The sequence below is a fragment of the Montipora capricornis genome, chromosome 9 (genome assembly GCF_036669925.1).
Source record: "Montipora capricornis isolate CH-2021 chromosome 9, ASM3666992v2, whole genome shotgun sequence".
NCBI classification, from domain to species: domain Eukaryota; kingdom Metazoa; phylum Cnidaria; class Anthozoa; order Scleractinia; family Acroporidae; genus Montipora; species Montipora capricornis.
The window spans coordinates 18,938,819-18,951,318 of NC_090891.1; the positions used below are offsets into that span (position 1 = coordinate 18,938,819).

At 37.4% G+C, this 12,500-nt stretch overlaps 2 protein-coding genes across 3 annotated transcripts in view; one reads left to right on the forward strand and one right to left on the reverse strand.

The window, feature by feature from the left end:
• LOC138015417 (pancreatic lipase-related protein 2-like) overlaps nucleotides 1-12,500 on the forward strand; it is a 274,790-nt gene that overhangs the window by 139,604 nt on the left and 122,686 nt on the right. The gene's annotated exons all lie outside the window — the stretch shown is intronic.
• Nucleotides 2,473-12,500, reverse strand: part of LOC138015418 (G-protein coupled receptor 83-like) — a 17,459-nt gene continuing 7,431 nt past the window's right edge. Inside the window, exons 2-3 of one of the 2 annotated variants that reach the window (XM_068862444.1) lie at nucleotides 5,851-6,048; nucleotides 2,473-5,534 (exon numbers count right to left, since the gene is read on the reverse strand). In XM_068862444.1, coding sequence (XP_068718545.1) covers nucleotides 4,517-5,515 — 999 coding nt within the window. In that variant the 5' untranslated portion in view covers nucleotides 5,516-5,534; nucleotides 5,851-6,048 and the 3' untranslated portion in view covers nucleotides 2,473-4,516. The remainder of the gene's footprint in view (nucleotides 5,535-5,850; nucleotides 6,049-12,500) is intronic. The other variant, XM_068862445.1, reaches the window with a different exon arrangement.

The following is a 12,500-nucleotide window of genomic DNA, read 5'->3' on the forward strand; positions in this document are numbered from 1 at the left end:
GTTGCCTATGAAAATTACGTCGTAATTTTACAAATTGATATTTACTGCTTGTACTCCCGGCACGTCCAGGTGACGGTAACAAACTTTAATAGAAAGCGCAAAGCTTACGACATAACTACTGTAATATGACCCCCTGGACTTGTCAAAGGTGTCTGTACGTCCAAAATGTGCTCAAAGTGTTTTGAGCAGCAATGAACGCCATATTATGGCGTTCATGAAGGTAGTGATTTAAATTATAGGCGAGGACAATGGTTCTGTTTTAAATATGAATTGTCCCCGCGCAAAGTCAGTCACAAATGCATGGTGTTCAATTCGCTCAGAGTTGCAGAAAAAACAGGGAGTTACATGAAACATGACAACAAACATGTACAAGCGAATAAGGTATATTGTGTATTGTGACAAATGGTTGGTTCATGGTTCATTTATTTCACACTATTTACATAACATTAACATAGAAAGAAAAGTATAGTCACAACACATGGTTACAAGATAAAATAATTACAGTACGGGTTATAAAATGTGTCTGGTGGTCAAAATAGCGAAGGCTTTCTAGTTGACCACCACCTACTTTTAAGTAAACGAAGAAATGACACTGAGCTTTACTGGGATACAGTAGAAAACGTTTGTAGAGCCTAGAACTAATGTACAGAAGAAAATTACTTGTATATAACTTAAGCATGTTAGAGATATACTGAACCACGCGATAAATCTATACAGGACAAGCTTAGCAAAAGGGGGAAAAAAATTAAAAGGAACATACAAACAAACAGACAACGACAACAGCAACAACGACAAACAAAAACAAAAACAAAAGAAAAGAACGACACGTCATCAACAACAGCAGCGGTAACAAACACAAAAATATAAAAAGACAAGTATTCTTATTATTATTATTATTATTATTATTATTATTATTATTATTATTATTATTATATTTTAAACAAGCTCCATTGTTATTATTAAATAGTTACGTGCTATACATTTGACCATTAAACAGAACATATATTATTTGATTGACAAGAGATCAGGTGGGCCTTATAAAGTTTTCTTAAACTTGTTAAATGTTTTTTGCTTTTTTGGTGCCAAGGGGACAGTTTCCCACATGAAAAGAAGCAGAGTACTTAAAAGTAAATTTGCCTATGTTAGTTCTAACCTGTGGTCGGTAAAAATTAAGCTTAGCAGAATTTCTGGTCTTATAGGAGAGGACAGTTGCTGTAGGCGTTAAAAAGTTATGGAACATTGCTGGAACAGTTGATGGATTGTTGTATAACTTAATTAAATGCCAGTGAGCAGATTTTGAATTTAACAATATCTTCAAATTTCAAAACTTCAAGGATTTGGTAATATGGGAAAGAGGGCTCTTGTTTGTTTGCAAAAAAAAAAATACTACAGATGCATTTATTTTGCTTAGTACAGATCTTATTTGAATTAGTCTGATAATTGTTTCCCCAACACATTGCGCCGTAATTAAGATATAAGGGTAAATAAGTGTATAATACGGTTGTAACATCTTTAAATTCAGGTAGTTCCGTAGTTGGTTTAGGATTCCAAGGTTTTTAGTCAGTTTGCCTTGTACATGTTTCCAATTCAAATGCTCATCTAAATAAATGCCTATTAAATATTTGATACTAGTTTTGCGTTCAATGTTTAAGATATTAATATTGTGTAAAGTTGGCTTCTGTGGAGATGTTAATATCATAAAGTTTGTTTTCCTCATGTTAATAGACAAGTTATTGAGATTGCAATAGTTAATTACTTTCTGAAGCTCTGAGTTCATAACTACCTCAAGATCTTTTGATGTTTTAGTAGCATAGAAGATATTAGCATCATCAGCAAAAAGTCGAAAGGAAAGCATGTCGGAAGAGTTAGCAAGATCATTTATGTACAGAAGAAATAATAGTGGTCCAAGGGTTAATCCCTGAGGAACTCCACAAACAATCTGGAGAAATTCAGATTCAACATTACCTAGTTTCACATATTGAGTTCTGTTAGTAAGGTAACTTGAGAAACAATCTAGAGTTTTTGGTTGACAGTATCGAAGGCTTTGGAAAAATCATGAATAGCGATTAAAAGCGGGGGGGGGGGAGGATTGGAAACTGGGATTTTGAGATCATTTTTTGCCACAAAATCCGGCTGGCCTTACGATTACAGATTTGGAAAAGGATACAACTAAACGTTTTTGGACTGAGGGACACTCGAAATAAGATGAAGATTACACGAGTCACGTATTGACACACCGGAATTATACAATCACCATTATCATCATCATTTTATTTCAATAGTCTAAATTTAACAAACTGGAGATACACAACCCGCATATAGCAAAGCTAATCGAGGCAGGATGTGTAACTTACAAATTAACAGTAAATCAGGTAAAGAAGGAAAGAAAAAAAAGGAAGAAATAAATACATAAAATATATAAGTATACAAATACATTCACAGATAGCTAGCATTTACACAGATAGAGAAGAACCTATAAGATGACATGAAACATAAGGAACTAAAAATGATAGCTAGAGTATGATTAATGATAATTGGTAATTTTAAGGTAACGTTGAAACATCAACATAATCATCCTCATCACCAAGCACGGCAATTAAAAATTGGTGAATTTTGTTTTTGAAAGGTTTTTTTTCCTAAGTTTGCACAAGTCAGGCTTCAGTCAATTCCATAACTTGAAAAGCAAATTAAGTCGAATACTAAGTCTTGATTTATTAACACACAAGTTACAAGCAAGGATTTTCCGAGCAAAACTTGAGGTCATTTCATTTATCTAATTACGTGGGCTCCGTCGAAATAAGTGAACTTCTTCAGCCTCGTATAATAAAATTGATAAATAGAAATTAACCATGGATTTAGCAGCCGCAGGTCATTTGATCGATTTGCGATGGATGACCCATTTCAGAACAAGTGATGTTTAAATACCCATATTACATTTAAATAATTATGAATGAGCATTCAATAGGCCACTTTGGAAAATACCATAATACTCTTTGTTTATCTGCCCAAATTTTGCATAAGCATTGTTTTTGTTTTCTCTTGGGACCATTGTTAGTCCCAAGAGAAACTGGAAACAATGCATATGCAAAATTTGGGGGGACAAACAAAGAGTATTATGATATTTTTCGAAGTGGCCTATAGCGTGTTGCCGTTTAGCGTTTTCTGCACATAATTTTTGTCTTTCTCCTTTTACTTTTTAAGTTCTAAAATACGAAGCAAGTGAAAATAAATGGATAAAAGGGAAGAAAAATGGAAGACCCTTAATTTATATGAAGTTCGGAACCTATCCAGCGAAGATATAATCCATTCTTATTTATATAATATTGCATTTTGATTGATTCTTGCCTATGATCTATTAGAGGACGATTGACGTCGCCAACAGATTTTATGCGAACAAAGTTTTATTCTTTATTATATAAAACAAATAGATTTCATGTTGCAGTGCGTCTGTTCAGTAGTAGATCACAGATGACATCACATGTGGTAAGAACAAAAAAAGTTCGGAACATATCCAGCTAAGATATAGTCACTTCTTATTCCGACATTAGGTAACGTTTTGTTTGTGATTGGAAAGCGGGTTTCTGGCATCAACTATGACGTAATAACTTTAACATGTAATTTGAGCAAGAAAGCTGCCCAGTCAGCATTGATCGGTCTCTTAGATACATAAACTACGAACAGAGAGGGTTTCAAAAAAGCATATAAGCTTTTCCCCTCCAAATGTTACCAAATACCCCTTTTTCTGATCTCATTAAAAAAAAAAAAGTAAAGCAACCATATTTAACGTCGATAACTCGTAACAGTAATTCAACTGACAAACCTGCGAATGTAATATGAGAGATTCATCTTTCGATTCTGTTATTCTTAAAACGTTTTGCTCTGTTTTCAAAATGATACAAACGATTCTCTGCACATAATTTTCCAACTTAATTTATCAATTTAACTCTCCCCAGATCGTACCTTTCCACCTTAATTTTAAATAATCCCAAACTAAAAAGGCTTTTTTGTTTAGTTTCATGACAAATTTGACATTAAAACCCTTGTTATTAAATTATTCAAGGAGAATATACGGGTAATAGACCTTTTTTCTGATGCGCCGGGCGCCCATTTTGATTTCTATTGGTTTGAAAGACATTATGAGATGCACAGGGTGCAAATTAATATGTGTTTGCCCAATGGACATTCCATAATAAGCATTTCAAACAATAGAAATCAAAATGGCCGCCGTATCTGCAAAAAAGGTCTATTCGTAAGGGGTAAACGGTTTTGATTGCAGCGCCATTTTTCAAAGAGCATTTTCCTTTACTCTTAACCCTTTAAGCCCCAATAGCGCCACTTATAAATTTTACTCTGTCTAACGCCAGACCATTTTATTCGTCAATGGGGCCCCCCTTGGGGCTTAAAGGGTTAAGAAATACCATAATATATATCTCTATATATTCCGTCATATCATCTACTATAGAATACGCAACGTGTTTGTTCGACCAGCCACGGGATATCATCCAGTGATCTAACATTACAAATGAGTCGTTTGCTCCTTCTGATTCTTAATCGCGGTATTTCTTGTGTTCCGTGTGGTTCTTTGGCCCTGGATTTCTGGTTTTGTTCTGCGGATTTTACTCACCATATTTTTCAAGGCCAAGTTCATGTTGCTACTCAGTCCAAGGTAGAGCCACGGGTTGATAGCGCTGTTTGCGTGGGCACACCAGTAGACTAAATACATAATATTCCTAGATGGTTGAATCCCGAATGCGACGAGTAGGTTGTAAACCTGCGAAGGGAGCCAACAGGCAGCGAATGTAACAACGATCACAATAAGCATTCGAATGACTCTTCTCTTGATTAATTCCTGGTGTTGTTGACTTTCAGTAGTATGAAAACCAGGCGTTTGGTGAAACCAAACTTTGTAAGCCACTATTGCATACAGGACGGAAATGATGACCATTGGAATAAAGTAAATGATGGTGAAGAGATACAAGTAATAAAATCGACGCAAGGTTTCTCGAAGATCCTGTCCAAAAACTTCAAAGTTATATAGGCACCATTTGTCATCAACCAGATCAAAGAACATACATGTGATGGACACCAAAAACATTGCCATGAACCAGATCAGGGGGATGATGACTTTTGCCTTTCTGAACCAAAGGATGTGGCAATTCAAAGGTTGGAGAACTAGGCAGTAACGATCAATTGCCATGATGATCAGACAAAGAATGGATGCCGCAAGATCGATATAACCTAAGTAGGGAAATCCCCTGCATGTGATTTCTCCAAGCATTCCAGTGATCAGCCACCCACCTTCGCTATACAACTGAGCAATGGACCAAGGCATCATGAACAACGTCACCAGTAAGTCCGTTACGGCCATGTTGACAAACATGAAGCTGTTAAGTGATCGTACTTCTGGTCTTTTCCACACGATGTAGATGAGAATGGTGTTGCCCACCGCAGATACAAGAATCGTCATGCCGTATAACACTGTAAACACCACATTTCCGATGTCAGCACCTTCCATTTTTTAGTCTGCAATATATCTGTTCATGGAACATGACACATAAAGCAGTAATTAAAATCGCTCATAAAAGGTGCATTCGATTGATCGTATTCTGGAATTGGAATACATGGAATATAAGTTAGAAATCCTTTGTTTTTAAGCCGAAGACGCACGTTAAAATTGTAAGACACCTGCGAAAAATGCTGTGTTAACATATCTTAATTATCCTTGTTGCTTGAACACCCCAGACATACACTGTTTTAAGTTATCACTCCATGTGTTCTTATTCCGGAATAGGGTCAATCCGCGAATGTACTCGTAATTTAAAAGGCTAAGTACAGACGAGAAACACATACAGTTCGTTGCCAAACAAGTCTCCTGCAGAATGTATGAGTGGTAATTGTTTCTTGGACGAAGTTTGAAACCGCTGCTTAAACGTTTCAACCAATAACTCCCAACAATTCTTTTTTCTGTGATCATCAGAAGGCAGTGTTTTGATTATAGCGGATCCAGTTATGTAGCTTTCCCACCGTTCGCACTCGCTGCATTTGTAGCTAAAATGAAGACAACCGGAGGAAAAGTTTATTCTTTCATTATTTCAGAACAAGAACGAGAAAATAGAGGCTAAAATCTCAAGGGAAATAAGTATAGAGGCAGCGCTATAATGTCCTTTTAAAGTCCTATTTTAGTGTGATGTTACCTTCTGTGAAGTATGATATTATTTTTAATATGAGGTTCGCGTGCAACTTCAGCTCTGTAGAGCAGCCAAAAAAATGTATACAACTTATCCAAAGATACGCCATTTTTACAATAAGAATATTGACACACCATATCAGCAGTACCGGATGCCCAGTGCAATACTGAGGAATCACCTTAATAACAGCGGTTACACAAATAAAAGCAACGGCTAATCTCTGAATAGACTTACTGCAATGAAATCACGATTTCGGAGAGTTTTCTTTTGTTTCCGGGAATGTCTTCTAAAAAATCCGGAGGATATTCCAAAATTTCGGCATAACTTTCAGTCTCACATTGCTGTGCTCAAACAGCGTTTGTTAGAATTGTCACCACCCGTCACCAACTGAGTGTCTAAATAGCATGTTTATAAGACGGGAATGTAGCTATTCATTAAGAGATCAAAAAGCAATCACGACACCTAGATTCAATACTAGATGGTTAAGGAACTTACTGGTATATCGAGGTTCAGTGGTACGGAATTTTGTCGGCGATCATATCAAAAACGTAGGTAGTAATGACTTGAAGAAACTTCGTAGACTACTAATGAGAAATGATCACTTCAGAAGCTTTACTTTAAAGTCCTATGTTAGTATCATATTACCTTCTGTGAAGTATGGTATTATTTTAATATGGGTTCGTATGCAACTTCAGTTCTGTAGAGCAGCCAAAAAAATGTCCACGTCAACTTATCCAAACGATACGGCATCTAGCTGTAGTGAAGCTCTCAACGTTGCGGGATGGGATACGATCACTTTAGATTATAAATTTCAAATATTTAAACTATTCTATAGAGCAAGTAAAGACTCACTACCACGGGGGGTGACAACTCTAACAAGGCCGGGGGCCCGTTTCTTGAAAGTCCCGAAAACGTTTCGGGCCCGAAAAGCCATTTGTGTAACTGTGAACCGCTTGTTTTGGAAAGCCGATCTTTTAGCGTGTTTTCAAGGTAACAAAAAAAAAAAATGACTGTGAAGTTTGACGACTTAAATCCTCTCCGTTCTTGAGACACAAAGGGAATTGTGACACCCGAAAATGGCCCCGTATATTTTCGGGACTCTCAAAATTACCTATAAATAATATCTGCGCGCTGTATTTTGCAACTTTTGACACTTAAGAGCTGCGAAGACGCAACAATGTCAGCCCACGATCGTTTTAGACCAATCAGAAACTGCTCTCATTGCAAACGCGCGCAACCACTTGACGAGGACACAGTTGGGGTCCGATCGAATTGTCAATCCTTGCGGATTTTGAAACTACACAAAGCTCAAATTATTTAAGGTTATTCCTCAGGAAAAAAAAAGTTGCCGAACGATGTCCTTGAGAATTTCTCTGAATTTGTCAAGTACACGACCCCGCAAGCTTTTTAGCTTTGATCCTTATCGTGTTTAAATAGATTCTATTCTATTTTACTATTTTTAAATTGCCATCTTTGGTTAATACAGTCAACTCTCTCTAAGACGGACACCATCGGGACCGGTCTCAGCTGTCCGTCTTAGAGAGGTGTCCGGCTTATAGAGAGTCGACGTAGAATGACCCCAGGAAATTTAAGATAATAATGCTGAACCTGCGCACAGTGAATACGCGTCTGTTTAAAGTTTGTTTTAAGTTATTTGCTTGAACGAAACCTACCTGTTTTAGATTACAATACAATTCGGTTGTCACCTCCAAGTTATTTTTTGAATGGGACAATGACTGATTTAATTTTAACTTGTACTGTATGTATTCCGGCGACAAGGTAAGAGCTGTCAATTAAACGTCTGGTGTTAAAAAGAGTCACGTACAATAATTTTTCTTCAATAAACCGTAATTTGTGGTTACATTCAGCACCTCACAAGTGTCTGTTGACGATTTCAAAGTGTCCGTTGTCCGTCTTATGGAGGTGTCCGTCTTATAGAGAGTTTGGTTATAGTAAAATGACTAAGAAACGGCCTGGACCAGCACCAGGAATCCGTTTTATAGAGGTGTCCGTCTTACACAGGTGTCCGTTAAGAGAGAGTTGACTGTAATGCTTATCCGCTTGTTAATTTCCCCGCTACAAATAATCGCAGAGAGGTCGAAATAGGTAGGGACCAGTGGCTTTTTTTCTCCTTGAAGATGACAGCCTAGGCTTAAATCATACGTCATTGTATGATAGGAGTTCGTCTCCTTTTAAGAATTTGGTTAAAAACTTCCATAATCAACACTATGAAACATTCCCTATCCGAAAACTCACTGAATGCAAAAAGGATCGATCGATCAGAAAAATGCAGACGCAAAAATGTGTAATAATAAAATTTATAATATTATGCTTTTTCGGCAAACATAGCAAATAACATTGAAATTTGACTGTCCATGACTGACACTAGAGAACATGTAACAACTTCGACGATAAAGATGGGAGACTGAGGTTTTTTCAAAGGAAAAGAGTAGTCTCCTCATTGCTTTGTCCCGAAGTTTTCTTGGCTTCAATTTTAATCACTGATAAATCATAGAAGCAAAGCCCTATAGCCTTCGTAGAGGTCAAGTTTTCTCGATGACTGAGCGATGGGACATATCAATTCGGCCAGGAATAAGAATTTTTACAAGGGGATGGACTCTACATGATAGCCAATGAAAAAGTTAAAAAATTCTTTACAAACTAGGGCTTTGGATGGTCAAGTATACCCATAGGCGGCCCAAGCTCGCGTGACTTTCAAAGCGTCAATTTAGCGAAAACACTGTTCTAGATAATATTTTGTTTTTGTTTTTTGAGTTAGTTTCACGACAAAGGAGCAAAGAAGTGAAAAGTTATCAATGAATGAACGAAAAAAAAAAAAAAAAGTTAACTCACCTTGTTTATTTTGTTTGTCTTTTCGAGCTTATTCTAACTGTTTTGGGACGTTGTTATTTGAGAGGCTGTCGTAATCTTCCTAAGACGAAGTCAAGGCTGGACACAGCGATTCACGGAGAAATGTACTCGAAAGCCTTTTTCTCGATGAAAAGCGAGTTTGCTGCGCCGTTTTTCCTTCCAACGAAAAGAGTGCAGTTTGTGTTCCTCCCTGTCCGATCACCTTGTTCGTGAAAATATGCATGGGATATGAGGATTGTGCGGAAAGAGATGTGTTTTCAAGGACAGGATCCCACTGTGTACCGGAGGGGTAAGTAGCAATTGCACGTGGGCAAGATCCCTAATTTCAGTCCCGTTGTAGAAAAGACGAGCACAAGCATCGCGGACAATTGTCCGGTGTGGAAATGTGAAGGAAATCTTTCTCATTCGAGCCGAAAGGAGAATGCTTTCAGCGAGCTGATCAGACAGGGTTGAACGCAAACTGTACTCTTTTCGTTGGAAGGAAAAACGGCGCAGCGAACTCGCTTTTCAGCGAGAAAAAGTCTTTCGAGTACATTGCTCCGTGAATCACTGTGTCCACCGTTGACTTCTCTTAGAGAGATTACGACAGCCTCTCAAACAAAGTCAAATTAAAAGTTTAAAAAGCTCAAAAAGAGAAAACAAAATAAACAAGGTACGTCTCACGCGTAACGCGAGCTTGGGTCCCCTATAAAGAGAGTTTCAATGGGGTTAAGCGTGTGGCGTGAAACGTCCAAAAAAATAACCGTGTGTCGTGAAAAAGGGAAAAATTTAACCCTGTGCCGTGAATTATTTTGGTCCAGATAACCGTGTTGTTTGTAGCTTTTCCTAAGCTCTGAACAATTATCTGATGTAAAATTAAGCGTGCACCGTGAAATCGCGAAATTTTTAACCGTGTACGGTGTTTGTTACACCCCCATTGAGACCCTCTATAAACGGTATACCGCTTCATATTATTTTATAACTGTCAATTTTCCGTTTCCCTCATATAAAGTCTGTGATCAAACGGTTCCTTTCAGAACTCCTGTCTACTGGTTATCGATCGTTTGATCGTTCGGTGTTGACGACTAGCAAATGCCTCTGACACTGTGAAAACAATTTAAACATCGCTTGCACACTTCAGTGAAGACCTATCGCGTTTTTTATTTTTTATTTTTTATGAAGAGCTACTTTGAACTAAGTCGAGGGTAAACCCCAAGGCACACCTGCTGTGTTGTAATCAATACATGCAAGGTTATTTTAATTGAGAGCTTATTTAAGCACGCACGTTTTTGAGACGCGGACGACAACCGGAAGTGAGCTGTTTTCCCTTTTAACTTGTTTACACAAAATCACATTTAAATTGCTTAGATCTTTTCCCCATTAGAGATGATTAGTATAAAAATCTGGGAGACACCACTGTCCTGGCACGCGAAAATTTATCTTCCGGTTGCCGTCCGCGTGTCAAAAACGTGCGTGCTGAAGCTCCCTAATATTATTCCATGAGCGCGCGTTGGATATGAGATGGTGAATTGCCAACGGGGTGCGTAGCGCCGAGTTGGCTATAATCTGTCTCGTGTCCAACAAGCGCGAATGGAATAATTGCTTTACTAAATTCCTTAAACCCCAAAAGTTTGGAAGTACGAAATACGAGGAAAAAAAAAACAGAAAATCCTAGCGAAATCGAAAAAACTTGATGAAGATGCGATGGTGTGTAGACAGACGCATGCTTATCACAAAAACATCTTTTGCCTTTCGCGTACAAAAAGGTTTTTTTTTTTTTAATTTGCTTTATTCAGAGAGATACTTTGCTTTCCGGCAAAAAAAGTTAGCTTAGAGACGCTTAGTGCAATCAATTGCCATATAAGGTCAAACTAAGGTATATGAGCTGATAACCGAAATTGAGTAAACCAATCAGAGGTCGAGAAATGCATTAACCGAGGTTGAAAATTTAATAAAATCGATTAGTCGCTATATAAAGACGAACAAAAAGAAATTATGGTTGTTGATGATTACTCAAGGCATGATGCACAGAAAAAAGTAACAAAAATTATATAAACGGAAGAAGAAAAGTTGAGTTAATCGTTTTATCAAGGTTGTATCGAAAACGAGGACCGAAGACCGAAGACCTCTAACATGATGACCTCGAAAACGAAGACCCACTCAAAAAAACGTACAATTAAGGTTGGTTCAAATGTTACTCCTAAGCAGATCTAAGCAGTCCCATTGCCTCACCTTTAATGAAGCCAACAAAAATTGTCGTCTTAAGTATAACATCAGAAATTTATGGGTCTATTTTCTTGATTAAAATATTTTGATTTTATGATAAAAACTAACGATAAAAAGTTACGACGTTTCGACCTTCCGGAGGTCATTTCCAAGTGCGAGTTAAAATATACAAGTAAATTAGCATAAATATGTTTGTCACAATTAAAAATAGTTAAAAAAATACCATGATCACTAAAAAGGCAGTAAAGTATGTAACATAAGTGATAAAATATTTGTAAAAAATGGGGGATATAAATTAATTAAAAGAATAAATAAGCTTTTATAACCTGATCTAGACAAAATTATTTAATTTAGCACAGATGGAATCAGATTGTTTGTTTAGCGTTGGTTTTAGGTCTTTGATAAAAAACATTTCGAAAATAAGACAATCAAATTTGTTTTGACATTTCCTTAAAATTCTAGAACTTTGCGCGATGTTGTCCGGTTCCAAATCATGTTGCTCTCTGACATGGTTTCCAACTGCCGATCCTTTGTGTTCCTCAATTCGTTGGCACGTATAACCGACATAACCTGCATCATACAGGTCTCACTTAAAATAATACACCACGCATTGCTGATTCACCAGGGGCCGGCGGCTTGTCTTCCCTTACCTTGATTTTATCCTTGATCTTCCGACTTGTGAACACCGGGCTAATATCTTCATTGACCTTTCGACTGAGGTCACCAAGTTTTCTGCGCACTGCGTTTGCAGATCTTTGACCTTTAAAGGGCAGCACGATTCTAATTGGAGCTTCTCGCTTCTCAGATACTTGCGTGCGTGAGACTTCAGACACTTTTGAATCGATGAATTGGCGGATGGTAGAGTGCACAAGATTATCTGCGTAGCACAATCGAGCAAAGGTCTCTTTAAGGACGTTCGTGCTAATTGTTTGTGCGCAACGTTACTGCGCAGGTAACGCGACTGTAATATGTCACGCATTACTTCGAGCATTAGTGAAGTTGAGGTTTTAAAACCTTTGCAAAAACCGTGGACGATGAGTCTTGCACAGCGTTAGATCAGAGAAGATCGTGATCAGTCAAAATTGATTTAAAATATTTATGAAAGTCAAGTAGACTACTGCACGACTGATATTCGCGAGGTTTTATCAGTCGTGCACTAGTCTACTTGACTTTCACACAGATTTTTCAAGCATCAGTTAAAATAACATGGCGACAAAAACGCCGAGGAAAAAATTA